Source organism: Stegodyphus dumicola, chromosome 6, assembly GCF_044657685.1.
Source record: "Stegodyphus dumicola isolate Sdum_Otavi_A_Nest chromosome 6, ASM4465768v1".
In the NCBI taxonomy this organism is placed as follows: Eukaryota; Metazoa; Arthropoda; class Arachnida; order Araneae; family Eresidae; genus Stegodyphus; species Stegodyphus dumicola.
Genome location: NC_140773.1, coordinates 229,775,373 through 229,796,573, shown reverse-complemented (window position 1 = coordinate 229,796,573; position 21,201 = coordinate 229,775,373). Strand labels below are relative to the sequence as shown.

Sequence of the window (21,201 nt, the reverse complement as noted above, 5' to 3'; positions counted from 1 at the left end):
TCCGGGAGGGGGGGGAGTTCCTCTCTCGAAATTCAACTCCCCGTCGTTCCGGAGCAGATAATGCCATAGACAAACAGACAGAAGCGCACGGATTTTAGTAGTGTAGATATTACTACTGAAAGTGCTCCTAAGCATTTTCAGTAACATTTTTCGACTAAAAATGCTCAGATATTAAAAGTTAAATTGAAGTTGAATATCAAGGTCGGAGTGGTGCGGCAGAATAAATGCGTAATAAAATTAAACGGAAAATCGTAGAGCTATTAAGTTTTTCAGAGGAGGAAAAACAAAAAAATCAACTGTGCCCTCACCGGTATTCGAAACACCCTCATCTGTGCCTATTCTTAGTATACGCCCTACGCCTATGCCTATTCCTGGTACTAGCCCTATGTTTATGCCCGTTCCTAGTGCTAGTCCTATGCCTATTCCTAGTACTAAATTATTTTAAAGTTCCAGAACAAGGTTGGAGGTCCTCAGGTATCCCACATTTGAACAATTCTGTCATATCACAATGGAGGAGTACAGAAAAAGATAAGTGAAAATTTCTTTGCTTAATTTACGTTGAAAAAAGTTCAAATTATATCATCGTGTCCTAAGTTGCTAAAAATTTTTAGAAAAGTTAAATAGCAAATAGCGGGAACATAGTTGTAAATAGCTTGTAATCATAGATTGTTATGTTCGCAATTTGGCGAGAAGCTACTAGCAGTAAATATTTTATTAAGAACTCTCAAGTTGCGAGAATTAAATTGTGAATATGTTTAGTCGGAAAGACTCTGAATACTGAAATCTGTCAACTTAAAGTTAAGATTTCGTATAAATATGGATTGGACTGGATTGGATTATTAAATTATGGCAAAGCACACGAGGGCTATCTGACTAAAGGGAGGGATGCCTTCGTGGAGGACTTTCTAAGGGAAACTGGCTCGTATACACGTTACACATGGGGAAAACCACGAAAACGCCCATGCAGCCAGCCCGTTCACGGGATTCGAACCTCGGACCGAACTACCAGTGTTCAGCCTCTTTACCGCTCGGCCGCTGGTGGGTCTGTCGTGTAAAGATGGTAAATTGTAATTAAGCAACTATGACTTTTGATGTAAAATGAAATTAAAAGTGATGTATAAATATCTAAATGTTTACGTTAAAGTAGAAATCTTCAATTTCTGTGGTAAAGTGTCTTGAATTTGAATTTTTACAAGAGATAAATTTTGGCCGCCGTACAAATGAATTTGTGAAAGAATCGATTGTTTTAGTATATACATGTGTGTTTAACGTCAGACTCTCCAGCTAACACTTTAAAGTTTAATTTAAGCTTTCGCTTGGCAGATTAGGAAAGTGTTTTTGTATAGGGAGTCTTGTGAAGTCTAGTATGTCAAATTTAACAATGTTAGATGTTGTATAGCGGTAGTTTTGTTCGTAGTAACGCAACATAAGTACCTAAGCACATTTCAGAACAATTTCTGGAGAGCATGGGGGAAACAGAAGTTTAAGTATGAATGAAAGTGTGTGAGGGCCAAATGATGCAATAAAGGAGTAATTCTAAGTGGTACGGAAATTTTTGTGAAAATCAGTACTAATACTGTTTCCTTCCACATATGGAAGGACCAAGACTAAAGTAGCAGGATTAAGGTTTATGGATTAAACGAAAGAAGCAGATGATTGTAACAAAATCCGATTTTTTTGTCAAATTTTGTCAATTTCTAGTTTTAGATTTTTCTGTAAAGTTGGCCCTAAGAACAGAAGTTTAAGTGAAATCTAGTTAATGAAAGAGTTAGGAGTGTAGTTTAACATTAGAAAGATTTTATACTTTAAAGTCTTAAACAAGGTCGTTTAGAGACCTTTAGCTTTCGACTATTTAAAGTCTGGTCGGGAGTTATGTAAGGATTATGTTAATTTTATGAACAGTTAAATTTTGAGTTAAATTTCCTATCGATTCCTAATTTCAACTTACCATTTCCCCCCCCCAGAACGTAGTTTTAGAATCACGTTTGAATGCTAATGAGGAAGAGCGGTATTTAACCGCAAAGTTCTACTGTCTCAGTGAGAGAAATACCAGATATTCTGGCTAGCACGCGCCCTTTTTTTTTTTTTTACTCTTTCTTAAGCTATTATTACGCTCGGCGTATTTAGGCCCTTGATAGCTTCGCAGTCAATTAGCATTAAGGGGCCAACTCTGCTAGAATTTTGATAGCTTCGGTATATCTTTTTAGTTTAGTTTATTTCTTAGTCTGTTAAGTTGAAGCCCGGGTGTCGGCTTTATTGTACAACTCCAAGACGGAGTCCTGTTAAAACTTATTTGAATAATAAATACTGCCTTACAAACTCAAGCGATTATTCGCTTACTAGTTCTTAAGATTCTTCACTTCTAACTGTAACTTAGAATTACACAGTGGGGAAACCTACAACAAAATAACTGGTTAAAGAACTTAAATGAAATTTTATAATCCTTTTGATAAATTCCGTAAAATATTTATATTTATTGATCTAAATATGAATATTTAGATCAGTAAAAGATTCGATAAAATATTCATATATATTTTTAGTACTAATAAGGAAAGAAGGAAAGCGGTTTTAACACAAAATAACTGTTTAAAGAACTTGAATAAAATTTTATAATCCTTTTGATGAATTCTGTAAAATATTTATGTTTATTAATCTAAATATGAATATTTAGATCAGTAAAAGATTCGTTAAAGATTCTATAAAATATTCATATATGTTTTTTTACCAATTTGGCAACTACTGTTAAATTAATGTACGTTTCAATCTTTAGTGATTTCATATTTCTCCATAGCATATTCACCCAAATATGACGTCACTTTGCTCACTGATTATGTCTACGAAAAACGCTGAATAGATTATCTTTAGTCTTAATCATAATGAAGAAAGAAGAATGAGAGGTTGAACAAATTAGAAGTTCACAAACCTAAACATTAAACGGCCTCGATCTCTTGCATTCATTTTTCTCCATTCGCCATCATCAAAGGCAGCCTGTAAAAAAAAAAGGAATAATAATTTTAATCAAAGTTTTAATAATAATTAATACTTTTTGCCCTTCTTGAAATTTCTGCGATTATTTTTGAGGATTTTAGAGGTTCTTCTGGGAATTTCTCAAATATTGAATGTTGTGCTGCAATTCTTAGGCAATTTGTTATATGTAATCAATTTTAATACTTTCTTCTTTAATATTTAGGCAAAAGAATGTAATCTAAAATAACCCTCTTCCAGAATTTAATCCAAAATTTTAAGCTGTCTTTCAAAATTCCGGTTCAGCTCCATTTCCAGCGAATGATTGGTGAACTTTGAAAAGGTCGACTTCCTACCTGTTCCATATTTTATAAAACTTTATAACGGATTTTTGATTAAAAATACCCCAACAATTTCAAAGCGAGCAGTGGCAATACTGCAGGGAATAAAACATTTTTATCTCGAGTGCGCCAGACTGTCTATCAGAAATTCTAAAGATATGCTGTTTTTAAATATTTTTAGCACAATGTGGCGTTATTCGAAGTGCTCTCGAAACGTATATGTGTCTGTAATTTTTTTAAAAAATGTCCGTTTGGATGCAAAATAAAATCTGAAAGCTCTCAGATTTTTTTTAATATTTTAATTATTTCCTTTTCCTTTTCCTTTTCGGTACATTTTCTTGCAATTTCATAGATATTCTCCATTCATTAGCAAGTTTTAGGATTGGCTGGCGTTAAAATTGTTGGTCGGTTTTTGTATTCGACATTTAGTAAAATTTAAGGATAATTCACAGTTCAATGTTATAATTTAGTTTCTAGATTAGGATTAGTTTGCACTGCATTTTTGCGAAAGTTATAATAGAAAATAACACGAGCATTATTTCATATAATAATAACTTAGCAATTGCAACAGGAACTTAAAAAAAAAAAAAAAAAAAAAGGAATTTGAGGATTTATTCGACAGTCTCTCGGTATATCTTAGTAAAATCTCCTAAATTTTACGAAAATAATTGTTGAAATTCGCATTGTTACAAAGCCACTGCCCTGCAAGTATTTGTAAACCAATGCGTGTTTATAAACTGATACATGTGTTTCAAAAACACAAGATATTCGTGAAGCATCATTACAGGCATTACCTTTTTTAACTACCTATGCTGAGCAAGTTACAATGTTTACTATTTACAACGTTTCTCTGAAGAACGTGAAGAGTTTTATGGGAATTATAGAACTAAGGGAAGAATATTATGAAAAGATAAAAATGTAATTGTTTTTATGGTCTTTCTTCAGCCCAACAAACAGAAAGAAAGTCATTATGCCGTAAAATATTAAACGTAAAATACCTCGTACCTTTAATTGTAAAATTAATTAGATATGAGCAAATAGTAAGTTCTTAAATCTCCCAAAGGCCAAGTGGATAAGACCGCTGAACACTAGTATTTCAACTCATGTTCCATACTTAGCGAAAGGATAAACAGCTTGGGTGTTTGCGACGTTTTCTCCGTGTGCAACGTAAATCCGAATAAAGGAAATAAAACCGGTTGTCACCTTTGACAAAACCCCCAACTATAGAAACTTACTTTCGAAACTTTGCTGTGAATTAAGCTTGTCTACATGTATGGATATGACAAAGTACAAGAAAGCTATTTTTTAGAGGAAAAGATGCATTCGTGGAGAACTTTCTAAGGGAAAGATTCATATGCACTTCAACTAGTGTTCAGCTATCTCATACAATCGACCACAGATGCGACTTGTTGAAAATTATTTCAGCGACAAACGCCTGTTTTATTGTATTTAAATTATCTTTTTTATTACTGATAGAACATAACATGGAAATTAAATGATATAGTTAAAGAATGTTTAAAATTGTTGATATTTATTTTTAAATTATTGAGGTAAAATTTTCTTAAAAGCATTATAGAGCCATTGCAAAAGTCATCATTCGAATTTAGCTTGGCAATTTAAAAATACTTGAAGAGCTAATAAATAACATTATTGTATTTATTCTTATAATCTTACTTTTGCCGCTTTTGCTGCTTTATCTACGTCTTCTTTGGATGCACACTGAACTTCGCATATAACCTAAAAGAAGGAAAAAAATAATATCATATAATTATTGAGGTTAAAATGACACGCCGAACAACGATTATTTTGGAAGTCAAACAACAAGAAGTTAGTTCTAGTGAACGGCCCTAATTCCAATCCTTCTTCACCTTCAGCCTTGAAGGAAATTGTGTTTTAGTTCCCTTGTTTCATCAAAAGATGGCGCCAGTAGCTTAACTTCTCTTCATCCATACATATCTTATATTATCACCATATCTCATCTCCTTCATTTGCAATTTAGCAGCTGAGGAAGATGATTCGATAGTTAAATCATCGAAACTAGTCCTGGAAAATTTGCAAATATAACGCTGATTTTTGTTGTTTGACTTCTAACTTAACTATTTATTAAAAGTTAATATTATGAAAAGTTGAGGTTTTGCTTTTTAATTATAATATTTTATCATATTAATCACATGAACAGAAATAACGTAGGTGTTATTAATGAACACAGTAAAACCCTGAAATTACGAAATAAATCACTTCTAGACCAGCGAAAACCTACATTTTGACGTGAGTAGAGACGAAATATTTCCATATTAAAATAAAACTTGTTAAAAGTGACGAGGATCCTGTAATGAATTGATTTCGTACATAAAATTAACATCGCTTTTATAAGCAATTAAACAAAAATTTGATGCATGAATAAAATTCAACTTTATGACTAAACACCTATATTATCAATACTACAAAATTATGCAATTTATGCTACAAATTAAAAAATTAAACGATCTTGCTGCGATGAGAGAGAACTGTTGATAAGACACAGCCATCATTCTCCTGTTAAAAGCTTTCCCTAGCAGGCATTTTTGGCAAGCTACTTTCGTGATTCTTTTGAATGCTTTTTATTCATTTGTAAATGTTTGTTAGTTTTCCTGAAGTCGGGAAGCATAAATATCCGCTCTATCTTTGCTGGCATCCGAACCATGGATTCCATTAGCTAGTTGGACGTGCTAAAATTACACGCTCGGAGTCTGTCCATGAGATGCGGTAATTCCTTACATTTTCCCCCACTTAAAGGCCAAATTAAAAACCAAGTCGAACAAATCTAGATACTGATAAATTATCGTCCTTAACATTTCAGTTCACCCGCCTCTATAGAGAGTTCTTACCTTTACCAACCCACGAAACGTAAACATTCAGCTAAATTCTCTCATGACCACGGCTTTTCCATTTGTTAAATGGTTATTTTAACCACTTACATCATGAAAGGACGCTTAAAGGAATGAGTACAAAATGAGTCTTTCAAAAAATGTACTATGGAAAATCGACATGTGACTCAGATTGTGACGGAAATGCGTGTTAGTGCGGGGTGAGTAAATTCTGGGTATGTCACAAGCTAAATTCTAAATTGCACAAGCACAAACTAAATTCTTAAGTTGCCTGATGGCAGGAATGAAGAAAACCCGAATCGAATTGAATGTTCTCGAGAATTCTGTGGATGACAGCTAACAATTTTTAATCGTGGCAAATGATTGATAGCAAATAAAACACAGATTCGTCTCTTTAGTCAAAAAATAAAACCGAAGAACATAGTGTGGAAGCTCAGAGAATCTTTTCGACTCCACAGTTCCAGAATACGGAGTTCTGTTGGCAAACATTTGAGCATAATATTTTTTTGAGAGGGAATGAATGGAATCCATTGCCAATTTCAATATTTGCCACATAACATCACAATAAAAGGTATTTATTCGGACAACCTTTTGACTCAACTCTGATAGCCATAAAGGAAAATCATTGTGGCAAACTCAACAGAAACGTGTTGTTATTGCATGATAACATACCCGAGCATAAGGCATAGTTTTCTACACCTGTCTCCAAATGACTTTTTTGTTTATTGTTTTTAAAATTGAGCAGAACTTGCATAGTTCACATTATAAGAAAAAAAAAATTGACCTCTCGTGGAAAAATCGTTGCCATTGCCTCAAGAGGTTGGACTTCTGCTTGTTGGCCGGCGTAAGTTGGCTAAAAAGGCAAGAAATCTCAACAACTCTATTGCCGTCCCTCTTGAAAATGCTAATGCCATTGCCAGATATAGACTCAAAGAAAAATATATTAAGAAAGACCATCAGATATTTGAGATTGATACAAACAGAGAAATCACAAGGACCATTACTATATTAAGAACCCGCCATGTTGGAGGAATGAAAATTAATGAAGATGGTAGCAGATCATACAGAAATGGCCCGAAACGAAGCTTTCTCCAGAACACATCTTCACTTGTCCGGCAATACTTGCAGCTCTGCAAAGCTCGGGGAAATTTCTTTTCCAGGAAGAGCTGTATAGAGAACAGATAGTGGAACTTGCAAAAACAGTGATATCCAAGTATGGATCCATTTGACTTCTCAAAGGACACGACACGACACCAAACAATCAAACAACATTATAGTGAAGATGATGATGTGAAAGATGCAACTCAGACATGATTGCAGAGTTGACAAACTCACTTTTTTTCAGGAATTCGATGATGGCAGCTAACCGAAGTGGTAAGTGCGTAAAAGTCGAATGAAACCGACACAGAGAATTGGCTAAGTAATTTTAGACATTTATTTCTTACAAGTGTGTTATGTTTGACACTTGTGAAAGATCCTTGTATGTTTGTTGCTTTAAAGAAATATTTAAAGTATTTATGATATTTAAGATAAGATTATTAACCCTCTCCTTGATTCGCTCGAGTTACTTTGGGAAAAAATTGCACATATACAATTCATTGCATATATACAGTAAATGAACAAATTGCTTTATATTGAATTTTAAACAAACATTTCGCAACAAAGGTTTTCTATCTTACCGATTCATCAATTGGATTAATGGACTTATATGTCTTTCCAGATGATGCATCCACGAAACGATTGTTAATAAATAACTGTGTTGGAATTTTGAGATCCATGTTATTTACGTGCACACATACCTGAAAAACAATAAAAATACGCATCTTTATTCATAGATACAAACATAATAAAATATTTAAGTCATAATTATTAATACTTACTTCTTACAGTCAAGAATAAAAGTTTCAAATTAAATTCCAGACTCTTGTCATAAGAACAATGTCATGAAATGAGAGCAAATACAATTTCACTTATTATTCTTTCTCAGAATTTAACCTTTTCATCAGTTTTCACATTGCCATTCTTGAAAAGTGTTATCTACAGATGTTTTACTTTTACTGATTTAGTAATTTTAGTTTTCAAAGAGAATTATGACATGATTATTTTAAGAAGTATTTTTGTTATTGATATTCACTTTGCGAAGAATAAAGCGTTATACTTTCTTGTACCAAGTACTTCTGCTATTGGTCACATTATCCGTATCAGCTTCGCTTATACCACTTAGAATAGTACATTTTAGTTTACATAGTAGCATAACTGCAATGATTAATATTCTGGTTTAGAGGAAAAGGCACCCAGACCTGGCTTTGCTTGAGGCAGCCTTACACCATTAATCGCCCCAACCCGTAGAGGTCTTCCAAATGGGCATAATTCTAGTCAACCCCGGGGGGACAATTTTTGTCTCGTTCGTCAATTATAAAACGCAAAGTCTGTGGAGGATGGCTAACATTCATCTAAGAAGAAACTCAAGCACATGTCAAAACATTGACTATCCCCCAGCCTTGACCAAGGAAGACCCATACAGAGTATGGAATATCTGTCGTCCGTGGGACCTCGTCCTCGCGGCGCAACCCTCGCAGTTCCCGCCCGGCTTTTACAAAGCATTGGGCAGAACTAAGTCGTTACAAAATCAAAAACTCTGTCCCCTTGCGTCCGGGCACCACTCCATCGGCTAAAATTCCATTGTTTATGGGTGCTCTGTCCACTCTGTCAGTCCCCGCCATGAGAACTGAATGGGGTCAAACCCCCGGGGACTCAGTCGACGATCTCCGATATAGTTCCACCACAGCCGAAGGAACAGACAAGACAGTACCAGTACGGTCCCATCCAAGCCTGAACCAACCTGAGTACAATACTCGGGCTCTAAACCTGTGAAGTCAAATTATTTACCCCCGTGGTTGAGACTGCCTAGATACAAATCCTAACCAGTACTTCCCAGGCGTTCGCCTGAGTCAACCCCCGGGGCGGCAGGAATATGGACAGGATGATTGCGTAAGATTTTCCTTTCATGATGCCGCCCAGACGGTATAGTGGTTAGGGGAGCCTACTGCGCTACCGAAGGGCCTGGACTCAAATCCGGACGAGGCCTAGCTGTTAACTGTCCGCCTCTTCATAGACAGCACCGGTTCCCGCCTATTAGGTGGTGCCTCTACAGTAAAATAGTCACCACTTCTGCCCTTAGGAGTAAGCATTGCTGAAAAGGTAAGTGCCCATCACTGGATTAAAAAAAATCCTTCGATGATTGGTTTGTTGTGACACACTGGCTGGATTTTTACCAGTGTGAATTCCAAAAATCCAGTTTAATACTATGAACTTCTCTAACCTGGTGTTAATGATATTTCATGAATGTAGCCTGTGAAACTACGGTTATTACCGAAAGGCCCTAGCGTGAGGCGGGAGTTTCTACACAAGCAAAGTCGTTCCACAAGCCGATGCTAAGCCGTCCATTCATTTGTAGGTCTCAGACGACATTTTCGACACTACCTATGCAATAATGTCTTGAGTAGTATTCCGATTTCACACTGCAAAACTCGTAAATTCGTGGGTAATGCCAGAAGATGCAAGCAATTTGCAAATCATGACTCGATGGCAAAGCTTGATTTCTGAAAATAATTAAGTGATCGCTAAACAATGATTCCTGAAGTTGTCTAGTGTAATACTTTGTTTTGGTGAATCACAAAGGCCCAAACTGTAACGGAAATTAGATAGGCGTGTGCAGCCCTTATTTCGTTGTTTGCTTTCCCACAAATTAAGGGTTTCGCAACAAAAGCGACGGATTTAATAGTTACAAGCGAAAACATCGCCACAAAATCATCGCGGAAGAAAATGTCGTGCAGAATACAACGCAAAGCCAAACAACGCAAGCAGAAAGTTGATCCATTACTATAGATCAACTCTCTGCGCTTGGCACAGATCTGCGTCAAACAGCCTAAAGGTGTGCAGCAGCCTACAAACATACTATTAATGTCGATGCAAAACAAGACAGAGTATATTTCGTGCTATTTATAACATGCACAATTCTTAACAATGTACATATATTGAGTACACTTTGAGTTATTGTGAGTATATTGGTGTATAAATGATATAAAATAATGTAAATAATGCATTAAATAATGTATAGTATAAAACCATGTATATACTATAACAAAAAGGGTCAACTGTGCTATGTATCTCAGCTAAATGTATAATATATCAGTATTATGTATATATCAGTTTAGTGTATAGTGTATATAATATACTTTGACATGCTGCAGATCATTTTATTTCTTCAAATCGGGAGAATGGAAATAGAAGAAACTGACTTAAAGTTCTTTCTTCAGCTAGATGTCGTATCGGCCCAATCTGTGAAACATGTGCAAAAAAACTTGAATCTTTGATTTCCTGGAGCTTTGTCAAAACTGAGATTTACAGTAAAGGAATTCATAATCTTGAACGCCTCAAAGAGAGAAGAACATAAATATAAGCATTAACACCGGTCTTTCCTGCCACAGCATGGATTAAAAATTGAATATCGCTATAGCACTGTGGTTGCATTAACGGTGCACACCAATTTTGTTCATAACGTTTTGAGTTACCGATTCAAATAAAAGAACTTTCAACAAATTTCTTATTATAAATATTTTCCACGGACCTCATGAAAACCTACCATTCATTCTTGGAGATCCTGTATATGTGAATACACATCTGGTTCACATAATGACTTATTTGCAACTTTTCAAACATTTCATTAGAACATTAGCACCGCAACACATAATATCGTCGCAAAAGGATTTCAACATACCGATTTAAATTCGAGTTTTGGAGAACTTCCACCTCCTCTCAACTTCAGAACAGCAGCTTTCACAAACTCGTTGAATTGTGTGGACACATAGACATCTTCATTTTCGAGAACGATGCCACACTTTTCTCTAAGTTCTTCGACTAATCTAAAATATAAAATACCTTAAATCACGCAAAAATGACATATATGTAATAAAAACAAACTTAGAAGTGCTGGTGTAGTAACACTGAGGCACAGAAATACTGATGGCGCAGTACGTAGACAGTACAGACATTGTGATGAAAACAGAAAAAGAAGTAACAATGTTGATCGTGCAGAAAGTAGATCCATATTAAAGAAGAAACTTGGAAGGCGAGTAAGGTTAAATATTCAATTTTATTTCAACTGAGATTTGTGGCCGTAATTTACTTGGCACTTTAACCGTGCCTATTAAAGAACAATTACATTTTTGACACTGCTGCGACATGAAGAGAGCACAGCCAAATAGAATCTTTACAGGAAGAAAGGTAGAAACGAAAGTGCGGATTTATCCAGTATGGAAGCTCACCAAGAGATATCTTAGATATCTCTTGGTGAGAAACCTGAAAATCGGTTTTATAATTTAATCTAGCAATAGCCTCTTAATATTTCATTTTTAATTTGGGTATTTCCTTTTTATTCTAAAAGTAGTAATAAATTTTCATGACTGTGTCATTTCTAGATGAATCTATGACGCATAGCTTTCGCAACGGCAACGCTGATGACATAGTTAATTGGATTAAACTCAAAATTTCGAGAACTGAAACTTTTCTCTTAGTAAGCAACCTAAACCAAAATCTTCTTTTCGTGAGCCTCCGTACTGGATAATTGCGCACTTTTGTTTCTACCTCTGTGCCACTTGGACGCTATTTCATTCTGCTCTCATTCTACCGCAACAGTACAAAAAATGTAAATATTGTGAAAATAGGCAAGATTAGAGTGCCAAGTGAATTGTGGCCACAATGTCAAATGAAGTAAAAATGAATGTTTAATCTTATTCTGCTGCTAAGTTTCCTAGTCATTACGTATTCCACATTTTAGCATTCTACGCAATCCGAATTCTTCTTCTGCAGTTTGGATCTACTTTCTATGCTAAGTCTATGCCGTCAGCAACCCTATACATACGCCCGCGTTGAATCATATATTTCAGAGCCGGTGATTACTTACTGCTTTAAATTTTGTTCTGCGACTGGTTTTGGAGATCTTCGATATGCTACGCAAGTTATCTTGAGCACTTGTTATTTAGATGTTCTTCTATGAAAACTATTGTTCTAAGATTTATTTCAGATACTGCTAAATTTAATACTCTAAAGCAGAATTTCTTAAACCTTTTTCAGTCGCGACCCCTTTTTATCACTGAGATTCTTTCGCGACCTGCAGGACCCCATAATATTTAAGAAAATTTTGTGGGACCCCATAAACACTGCGCAAATCCGACTCACGCGTGTGTGAAACTGTCAGTTTTTTCGCTTGTACTGTAATATACTATTGAAGTTTTAGGTCATTAACTTTCATTTCAAATTTTAAGACATAGAACAATGTGAAAATTTTAAATCAGTAACAGACGAAATGACAGCGTCACGTGCAAAGCAAGTAAAATGAACGTTTCTATTCAAAAAAGAATGCATCGAAACGTTTTCCTTTTTTCTTTGTCTGCATTGTCTTATCTTTATTTATTTTCAGATACAATGCGTAAAAATATTTGATAATTGTTAAATTATTATACGAAGTTAAAGAAATATCAAAACTGCTAAATTTTTGGCGACCGACAGTTTAAGAAACGCTGCTATAAAGGATCTATGTAAAAATACAGTGACTAAATTGAAATTGTCAAATTTCATAAAATATGTATTTGTACACGAAACGAATTTATATATTGATTATGTTTAAAAATTTCTTCGTCTGTTTTAAGAAAAATTATGGTGTTTATGATATTCTGTTAGAAACATATTTTTATGCATGTAAGTAACATGCTTATGGGCCTGATTTAGGCCTTGTTTTAGATCTATACTTAAATAGCACCTCTAAGCTCTGTTAAGCCTCTAACAGCGGTACAGGAAGTTCGATCAGTCATATGCTACGCGAGTTAAGGAGAATTTGCCTATCTTAAAAGAAGCAAAAAAATGTAGCTATAACATTTCGAATTCTTAAGTGCGGATAAGCAAAATTTAAATGAAAACATTTCAGGAACCTACGCGGTTTTCTGCGGATCTTTCATGTATATAAAAGGCCTAAGAGCGGTCGAGCTGATACAATCACCGAACGCTGGAAGTTCGATCTTTGTTTAAAATTGAGCAAATGGCTTTAGCTGCATGGTTTATGCTTTATATGTAACATGAATGCCATCCAGTTTCTCTTATAAGTCCTCAACGAAGACATCTCTCCTACATATGAGACTCTTAATTACTCTTATACTAATTATTTAGTTATATATTTTATTAATTACTCTTTTATGAATACTCTTTCATACATATGAGAAGCATAAGTTAGCGCATATTATTCCTGCGCTTGCTAAGTAAAGGTTAATTTGTTTTAAAATACGAATAAATTAAGCATTTAAGAAAAATCTAAGATAATATTTTATTTCTTTTGATACTTAACAAAATCATATTTATGGCTAGAGTTATTCAAAAAAATTAATGTAATAACATCGCGATGAAACTTTCCGAAGCCAAGTTATTAAGACATATTTTACATGCATATTTTCAAAATGAGGCAAATTAAGACGAATATTAAGACACATTTTTTAATTCATCATGTGATAAAAGTTCATTGAATTAGCTTCAAACTTTGTCGCTTGTTAAGCAGTTACAAAGTAATTAAGCTTAGAGAATACATAAAGCATCTTTTCCGAGTGATAACCTTCTGAAAAAATGCTATGCTCAAAACCACGTGGAAGGTAAAATAAAAGGTCTTTTAGAAAATAGAACATGAGAAATCAGATACGCTCTCAGTTATGAGGAATTGGGAGGAAACGAGAAAACTTCGTCAAATTCATGTTCAGTACATCTTAGCTCGAAAGTTTTGCGACTTTTTTACTTCCTTGTACGAATTAAAAAGGAAGTATTGTAATCGTGAAAAGTTTCAGGCATCACATTTCAACGCAAATATCCATTTTCACCTCTAACAAATGCAATTCAACGATGTTTTTGCGTGACATCTGTACATAAGAACAGAATAAAGGACTTTCCCCCCCCCAAAAAAAAATCGTAAAACTAATTTAAAATGAATTCTGAAGAGAATTTTCGTGGCGTCTGTGCGTTATGTACGTATGTATCTCGTATAACTGAAAACGAGTAGTCTCAGAACGGTGAAATTTTGCGTATAGGACTGCTATAGCATGTAGATGTGCACCTCGTATTTTGGTGGCAATCGGCCGCACCAAAAGTATATATATATATATATATATATATATTATATATATCCTCTTTGTTACCCGGCTCCGTGATCTCAGTTTCTTTATTCTTATATGTTTGTAAATTGCGCATTTCTTGCTTTGAAAATGATTTAATTATGTTGTTCTTATCTTCCGGTTAAATTTTTTATGCCTTTAATAAATCTGTATGCCATATTTTTAGAATTATCGGCAATTTAAAAGTTTTTTAAGTGCCGCTAAGCCTAATAATTTTTGCCATTGCTTGTTTACATTTGAAACAGCAGAATAGTAGATTTGTTGCCAATCTAGAGAAAGTAAGCTTCGCAATAACAAAGATAACGCCTATTTTTATTATTTCGAATTAAATCATGCTTAATCCATTCTGGAATTGATTCGAGGAAATAAGTGTTTAGGATTTACTTCATAATTTTCAATACAGACATTTTGAGTTTTTATGTATTTTCGCCTTGTTGCGAAGTGAGAACTGAACTAATTGAATGACAAATGCTGAATCGTATGTGAAAAACTGTTTCTTTCTTTCTTTCTTTCTTTCTTTCTTTTTTTTTCTGTTCTTTGCTTAATTTCTCTTATACATTGTTTTAGATTTATTATAGTATTTAAATAGAACATGTGGCAACGATTAGATAATTTCTAAGATGACATAATTATTTGCATTCTGAGTTAAAACAAGAACGAAATGTAATGCTGTTAAGTGAACCTAAGGCCAGAGTGTTGCCATGCTAAAGAAATATAGTAAATTTTAAAGAGTGCATTTATTCTATTATGCTTTATGCTCTATCGACGAAGTAAATTTAATTCAATCTCATGAGTTTAAATGAAATGCAAGAAAAAATGCATATAATTTAATATTACGTACAAGGAAGTCATGTGGTGCACACATCAGATTTTTTTATTACAAGTTAAATGATGGTATCGTTACCTGGCAACATCCATAGATCCAGCACCACTCTTAAAGAAGTCAGTTTCTTGATCCACTTCTGCAGACAAAATACTATCCCAAATCAACTGCAAAAAATTCAAACTCTAGTATAAAAAATTTCCTTTCCTCACATGAATAAAGCATGCACTCTTTCTTACAAAAACAATACCTTAATTTTGTCGGAAACTGCTAATTCCTCTTCTGTTAAATCTATTGCTTCACTTGCCTCAATCTGAACCCCAAAGTTTGAAGCATTTATAATTCGACCAGTTTCTTCCAGTTTGATCTTTTTAACATTCACCTAAGAAATCAAAATAATTTTAAAAGTATACATGAAAACCTTAAAATTAGTTTCTTTACTTATTTTTACGCATAAAATTCAAAAGCAGTATACATCTTTACTAACTTAATACATGTACTACTGGTTGCATTTTGAATTTTTAATACGTATGTTCTTTTAGAATCAGACTTTATACAAATGCACAAAATATAGTCTGGTGATATTAAAAACCTCATGTGGACACCATATGACTTCCTTGTACGACCTACTAAAAAATTATGCGTAGTTTTGCTGCAGTTTATGTAACCTTATTTCCTCGAATTTCACTAGAGATATATTTCTCATTGAGTTAATTCAGTTCTAACTTGGCGGCAAGGCAAAAATACATAAAACCTCAAAATATCTTCATTAAAGATTTAAAAATATAGAAAAACATAAAATACCAAATATAGTTAAAACAATTTTTTTTAATTACAATTAAAATTAGAGTTTCTACGCAAAAACAAGCAATTCCGCCGGCAGGCAAGAAAGCAGATTTTTTAGTGCACAAAACTGAAAGCTTACTTTTAGTCTCACTCGGCAAAAAGACACTAATGCAGAAACTGTCTTAATTCACTATTTTGCTAAGTTTCAAATGCAAACAAATATGGCTGCTAAGTTAAGCTTAGCCTCACTTAAACAACTTTTAAATTATTACTAATTCTACAACTATTGCATGCAAATTAATTAAAGGCATAAACATCTCAACTGGAACATACTAACAACATAATTCAACCATTTGCCAACAATTTGCCAGCGAATAAGAATTTTAAAAAAATGAGCTGAGCTGAGTAACAGAGTCGGTGTATATATATATATATATAATTTATTTCCTAAACAGTATTGATTAATTGATTACATTATCTCCTAAGTTTAATTAAAGTAGAATTATTTTAAAAGAGTAAATCCATACTCGTAAGTTATATTTTGAAAGATGTTTTGAAGTAATTTGAAAGCAAAATGTTAATAATGTTTTAACGGGGACTGGAGTTAAATCATCATGAAAAATAAAATTTCAATTGTAAAAGGAAAAATTAAAAACATGTAATCATTGTCATTGATCGGAAATTAGTTGACTTTTCAAGAAGAACAAACCAACTCCTGTTCAATGAACAATAATTGATAAAAATACGTAAATACGAAAGTGTTTCGTCTTTACTCGAGTTATAAGTTAAAGCCAAACCGGCAATTCTAGTCAGGCCAAATATTTCCGCGAATAGAAGGGATTATGAACCAATGCTGATACTCAAAGAGCTTATTCTTATGAAGCATTTTAGTCAATTCAATTTGGAGTAAAAAGCAATTACTGTAGAGAAATCCTAATTAACCCGAGTAACCGTCCCCGACACTTTCATGATTATGCATTTGAGTTCTATATATTTGTAAAAATTAAACATTGGAAAGTGTCATTATGAAATCGAATTCAAAGTAAAATTGAAATAAACATAGAAGATTACAAAGTAAGATAAATAATGCAAACTTTGTAAAAACAAATCAAAGACAATATAAAAATAATATAAAAAATAATATATAATAAGAACAGTGAATGTACATGAAGATATAAAGGCCAGAAAAGGTATTAAGTAACTTACATTCTTTCTAGTGGGGGAGTTGGCAAAGTGTTCTCTTCGTGTCTGACTCATAAGTGTAGGGTGTCCGAAAATTCTTAGCGGCAGTGGGGGCTTTGAATAATATCAGTCGGTAAGACTTGGGTGAAGTAATTTATGGTAGTGGGTGGGATTTGGAATTCTTGAGGGGTGTATTATGTGGAGTTCTTATTTGAGTGAGACTGTCTGTTAAGATTTTTTTGAAATTACTAGTGAATGGAAATTAATTACTTTCTGGCTAATTGTCGTGTCGCAATGATTAAGAATTTAAGAAAGGAAAAAGGAATTTTCACTGTCCAAGAGCTATTAGACAGACTAAAGTCATGAAATAGGCCCATTTTTTTAGTAACAGTATAGTAACAGTATAAGTCTGAAGACAATTAGCTTTTTACAATATATACAATTGAGTAATTACACTATATACAAATCCTTCAACTGACAGTCATCCAACTTATACCGCCTTCTCAGGTTTAGGAACAAATTATCATATCCCTATCAGTTAAATGATTTAGAGTGAGTATTTAACGCCTGCTCTTTTAAGGCAATGGTTGATAAATTGAATGGGAATTAGATTATTTTTGAGAATTTTAATAAGGAGCAAAATTTCGCGTTGTAAATCTATTGTATCTGTGCATATAATTTTAATTCGTTGTATTTGATTAATTATAGTATTGTTAATTACTTTTTTGGATATGTTGGAGTTCCAATTTATTAATTTCTTAGTATTGAAATTGAAGTTTCTTGTTTTGTCAAAAAGTAAAATTTTTTTGTAGTTAATGATTTGAAGATCTAGAAAGTTTATGCTATTTTGTGAATTATTAGTTTTATTAAGTGTAAGACAATTCGGATAAATCTCGGAGTGTTCAATTTTACCAAAATTATTAATTGTAATAAGGTCATCAATATATCTGTAGGTATGTTTGTAATAATTTAACTCTTGTGGTTGTAGATTTTTTTGGAAGTTAAATTCTTTGACAAATAAAAAGATATTATAGATCGAGGTGCTGGAATGTAAGCCCATTGGCAATCCTCTGACTTGTTTAAAAAGTTAATTTTGAAACTTGATGTAGTTATGAAAAAGTGTGCATTTTAGGTAGGTTTTCCATTTGTCAAGAGTCATGATATTGAGCATATCAGGGAAGAGTTTAGGTAGATCAAGTAGACTGGTATAGATTTCTTCTAGATGAATATATATATATATATACATGGATGCTCAAGATGGGGTTGATTGCAATCGCAAAGGCGCACAACTATAGGTTATAGCAGACCTACAACAAAATTTCTAAGGCTACTCGTTTTTGAGTTATGAGAGATACATACATACGTACGTATGAAAAAAAATCTCTTCTGAATCCATTTTTACTTCCTTGTATGAAGTAAAAAGGAAGTATTGTAATCGCGAAAAGTTTCAGGCAGCATATTTCAACGAAAATATCCCATTTTGACCTCTTTCAAATGCAATTTAACGATGTATTTCCGTGATATCTGTACGTAAGGACAGAATAAAACACTCTTTTCCTCAAAAAAATTATAAAACTGCTTTAAAATGAATTCTGAAGAGAATTTTTCGTAGCGTCTGTACGAACGTATGTACGTACGTGCGTACGTATCTCGCATAACTCAAAAACGAGTAGCCTCAGAACGTTGAAATTTTGTATATAGGACTGCTATAACATGTAGATGTGCACCTCGTATTTTGGTGGCAATAGGCCGCACCAAACGTATATAAATATATTTATATATATATCGACTCTGTTACCCGCCTCAGTGATCTCAGTTTCTTTACTCTTATATGTTTGCAAATTGTACATTTTTTGCTTTAAAAATGATTGAATTATGTTGTTCTTATCTTCCGGTTAAGGTTTTTTGCCGTTAGTAAATCTGTATGCAATATTTTTAGAATTATCAACAATTTTAAAATTGTTTAAGTGCCGCTAAGCCTAGTAATGTTTTTGATGGCGGCCATTGCTCTTGTTTACATTTGAAACAGCAGGATAGCGGATTTGTCGCCAATCTAGAGAAACTTAGCTTCGCAAAAGGGGGAGTATATGTAAATAAGGTAATTTCTCCCTAATGCCAACATGCCTTCGAGGTGTAACGGTAGCACACTCTGCACGTATTCGAGAGGTATAGGCTCGAGTTCTGGGGAGGGCACTGCATACTTTTCACGTCTTTTCCTTTAAAAAATGCAATGACACTATATTTCCAGAAATATTACATACACCAACACATTTTCCCCCCTCGATTGTCAAGCATGAAACTTGGGGAGAAAGAATAGAAAACTACGCAAGTAAATTTTTATGCCTGAAATTAAATGCCAAAAGAATTAAATGCCAAATGGCATTTAATTCTCAGTCATTCTTAATCAGTTCTAAGACACCAAACTTCTAGTCTGAGAAAAATCTGCATTTATAGCACTTAAAGATTGCTTTAATGTTTCACTTACTGTTTTACCGTCACATCCACGCAAAATCAAACCATCAGAGTGAATAATTCCAGGTGAGACTAATCCTTCAATAGAACATTCTCGTCCTTCGGGCACATCCTGATCCCATATTGTTGAACCATATAAGCGCACAGTCTGCGTAGACGACAAAATAAACATTTTGTATGTCAATATATAAATTGCTTGGAAACTGAAGAGAAATTAAAAATTAGTTAATTACAAAGACAGAGGTTTAAAGTACAAATTAAAATTCATATATTTAATAAGTTGTGATATTTTTTATGCACAATCTAATTTTTTTAACCTTTTGCTTCGAAGAGCTGTTATTGTTACCATTTATAATAAAATTTTGTCTATTACAAATACAGAACATAAACACGAAAGCACGTTGTTGCTAGTCCATACTTAAGATCATTTATTATGCTTTCTGTCATATCATATATGCGTATGATTTTATTTATATTCTATAGCAATGGTTTCAAACCCAAGTTGCACACTTGTAATTCTAATACATTGATAGATAAGTATTGAATTCGTAGACTAACATGCCCCACTAATATTTATTTTTAAAAAAATGTAATTTTAATTAATCATAAAATAATTTAATTTAAACTAAAAATAAACAATTTAGTAAAACTTTCTACGTTTACAAAGAAAACTTCCCACGTGTGATAAAACATAAAAAATAATGATAACATAGTCTCTTATGATAGCATAATATCTTATTATTAAACTTTTCGGCTAATCTTCCATAAGCGGGGTAAGTTGGCGCCAAACTATTTTGGCCTCCAAAATTTGGCGAATTTTTTGCCGGCAATAAGTGTACTAAGATGTGATTTTTAAACGTAAACAGAATAGTAACCTTTAAGTTTTTCAGTAGTGAAACGCCATTATTTTATGTAAACAGAAAAGTAAAAGGAAGTGATAAAATACTACATGAGTAAAACAAAGTCCATCAGCTTTGCAAGTAAAAACATAGTCCTATCTATATAATTCATGATAAAACAGTATAATGAATAATAAAATAATAAAATTTATGAAACTTTCCTCAGACTCCAAAATTGTCAACCAAGTAAATATATTCAAATTCACTAACAATGTATGCATCATAAACTCACTAAAATAGACAAGTTACTATCGTTATGGAATTCAAAACGCTAAATAAGTTTCGTTCAGAACTTTACACATTCCACATCTTTCGATTGCCACGTGCAAGAAACAAAGCTAAAAAAATAATAATTAACTGACCCCGGAAAACATATACTAAATTAAATGAAAACATTCATACATTATAAACTTTACGTCATTTGAAATCCAACATTCTCCCACCAACAACAGCTTAACCTCCTGCAAATATTAAACAATAAAACTTTTTAAAACAAACACAGTATTTCAAAATTAAATTTTAAAAAATCTGAAAGATTTCAGATTTTAAATTACTTCCAAAGGGGCGTTTTTTTAACGTTTTGTGTGTTACCTTTATTTATTAAATATTATGTTCTTTGCACTTAAACCATAAAATTCAGTTCAATTAAACCATAAA

At 33.2% G+C, this 21,201-nt stretch overlaps 1 protein-coding gene across 2 annotated transcripts in view; it reads right to left on the bottom strand.

Annotated features, from left to right (window-relative positions):
• The window catches only part of LOC118182453 (mitochondrial 10-formyltetrahydrofolate dehydrogenase), a 78,870-nt gene that overhangs the window by 25,670 nt on the left and 31,999 nt on the right, over nt 1–21,201 (bottom strand). For both annotated transcript variants that reach the window (XM_035351799.2, XM_035351800.2), the window contains exons 7-13: nt 19,659–19,793; nt 15,456–15,587; nt 15,287–15,372; nt 10,953–11,097; nt 7,852–7,971; nt 4,980–5,042; nt 2,924–2,988 (exon numbers count right to left, since the gene is read on the bottom strand). In XM_035351799.2, coding sequence (XP_035207690.1) covers nt 2,924–2,988; nt 4,980–5,042; nt 7,852–7,971; nt 10,953–11,097; nt 15,287–15,372; nt 15,456–15,587; nt 19,659–19,793 — 746 coding nt within the window. The remainder of the gene's footprint in view (nt 1–2,923; nt 2,989–4,979; nt 5,043–7,851; nt 7,972–10,952; nt 11,098–15,286; nt 15,373–15,455; nt 15,588–19,658; nt 19,794–21,201) is intronic.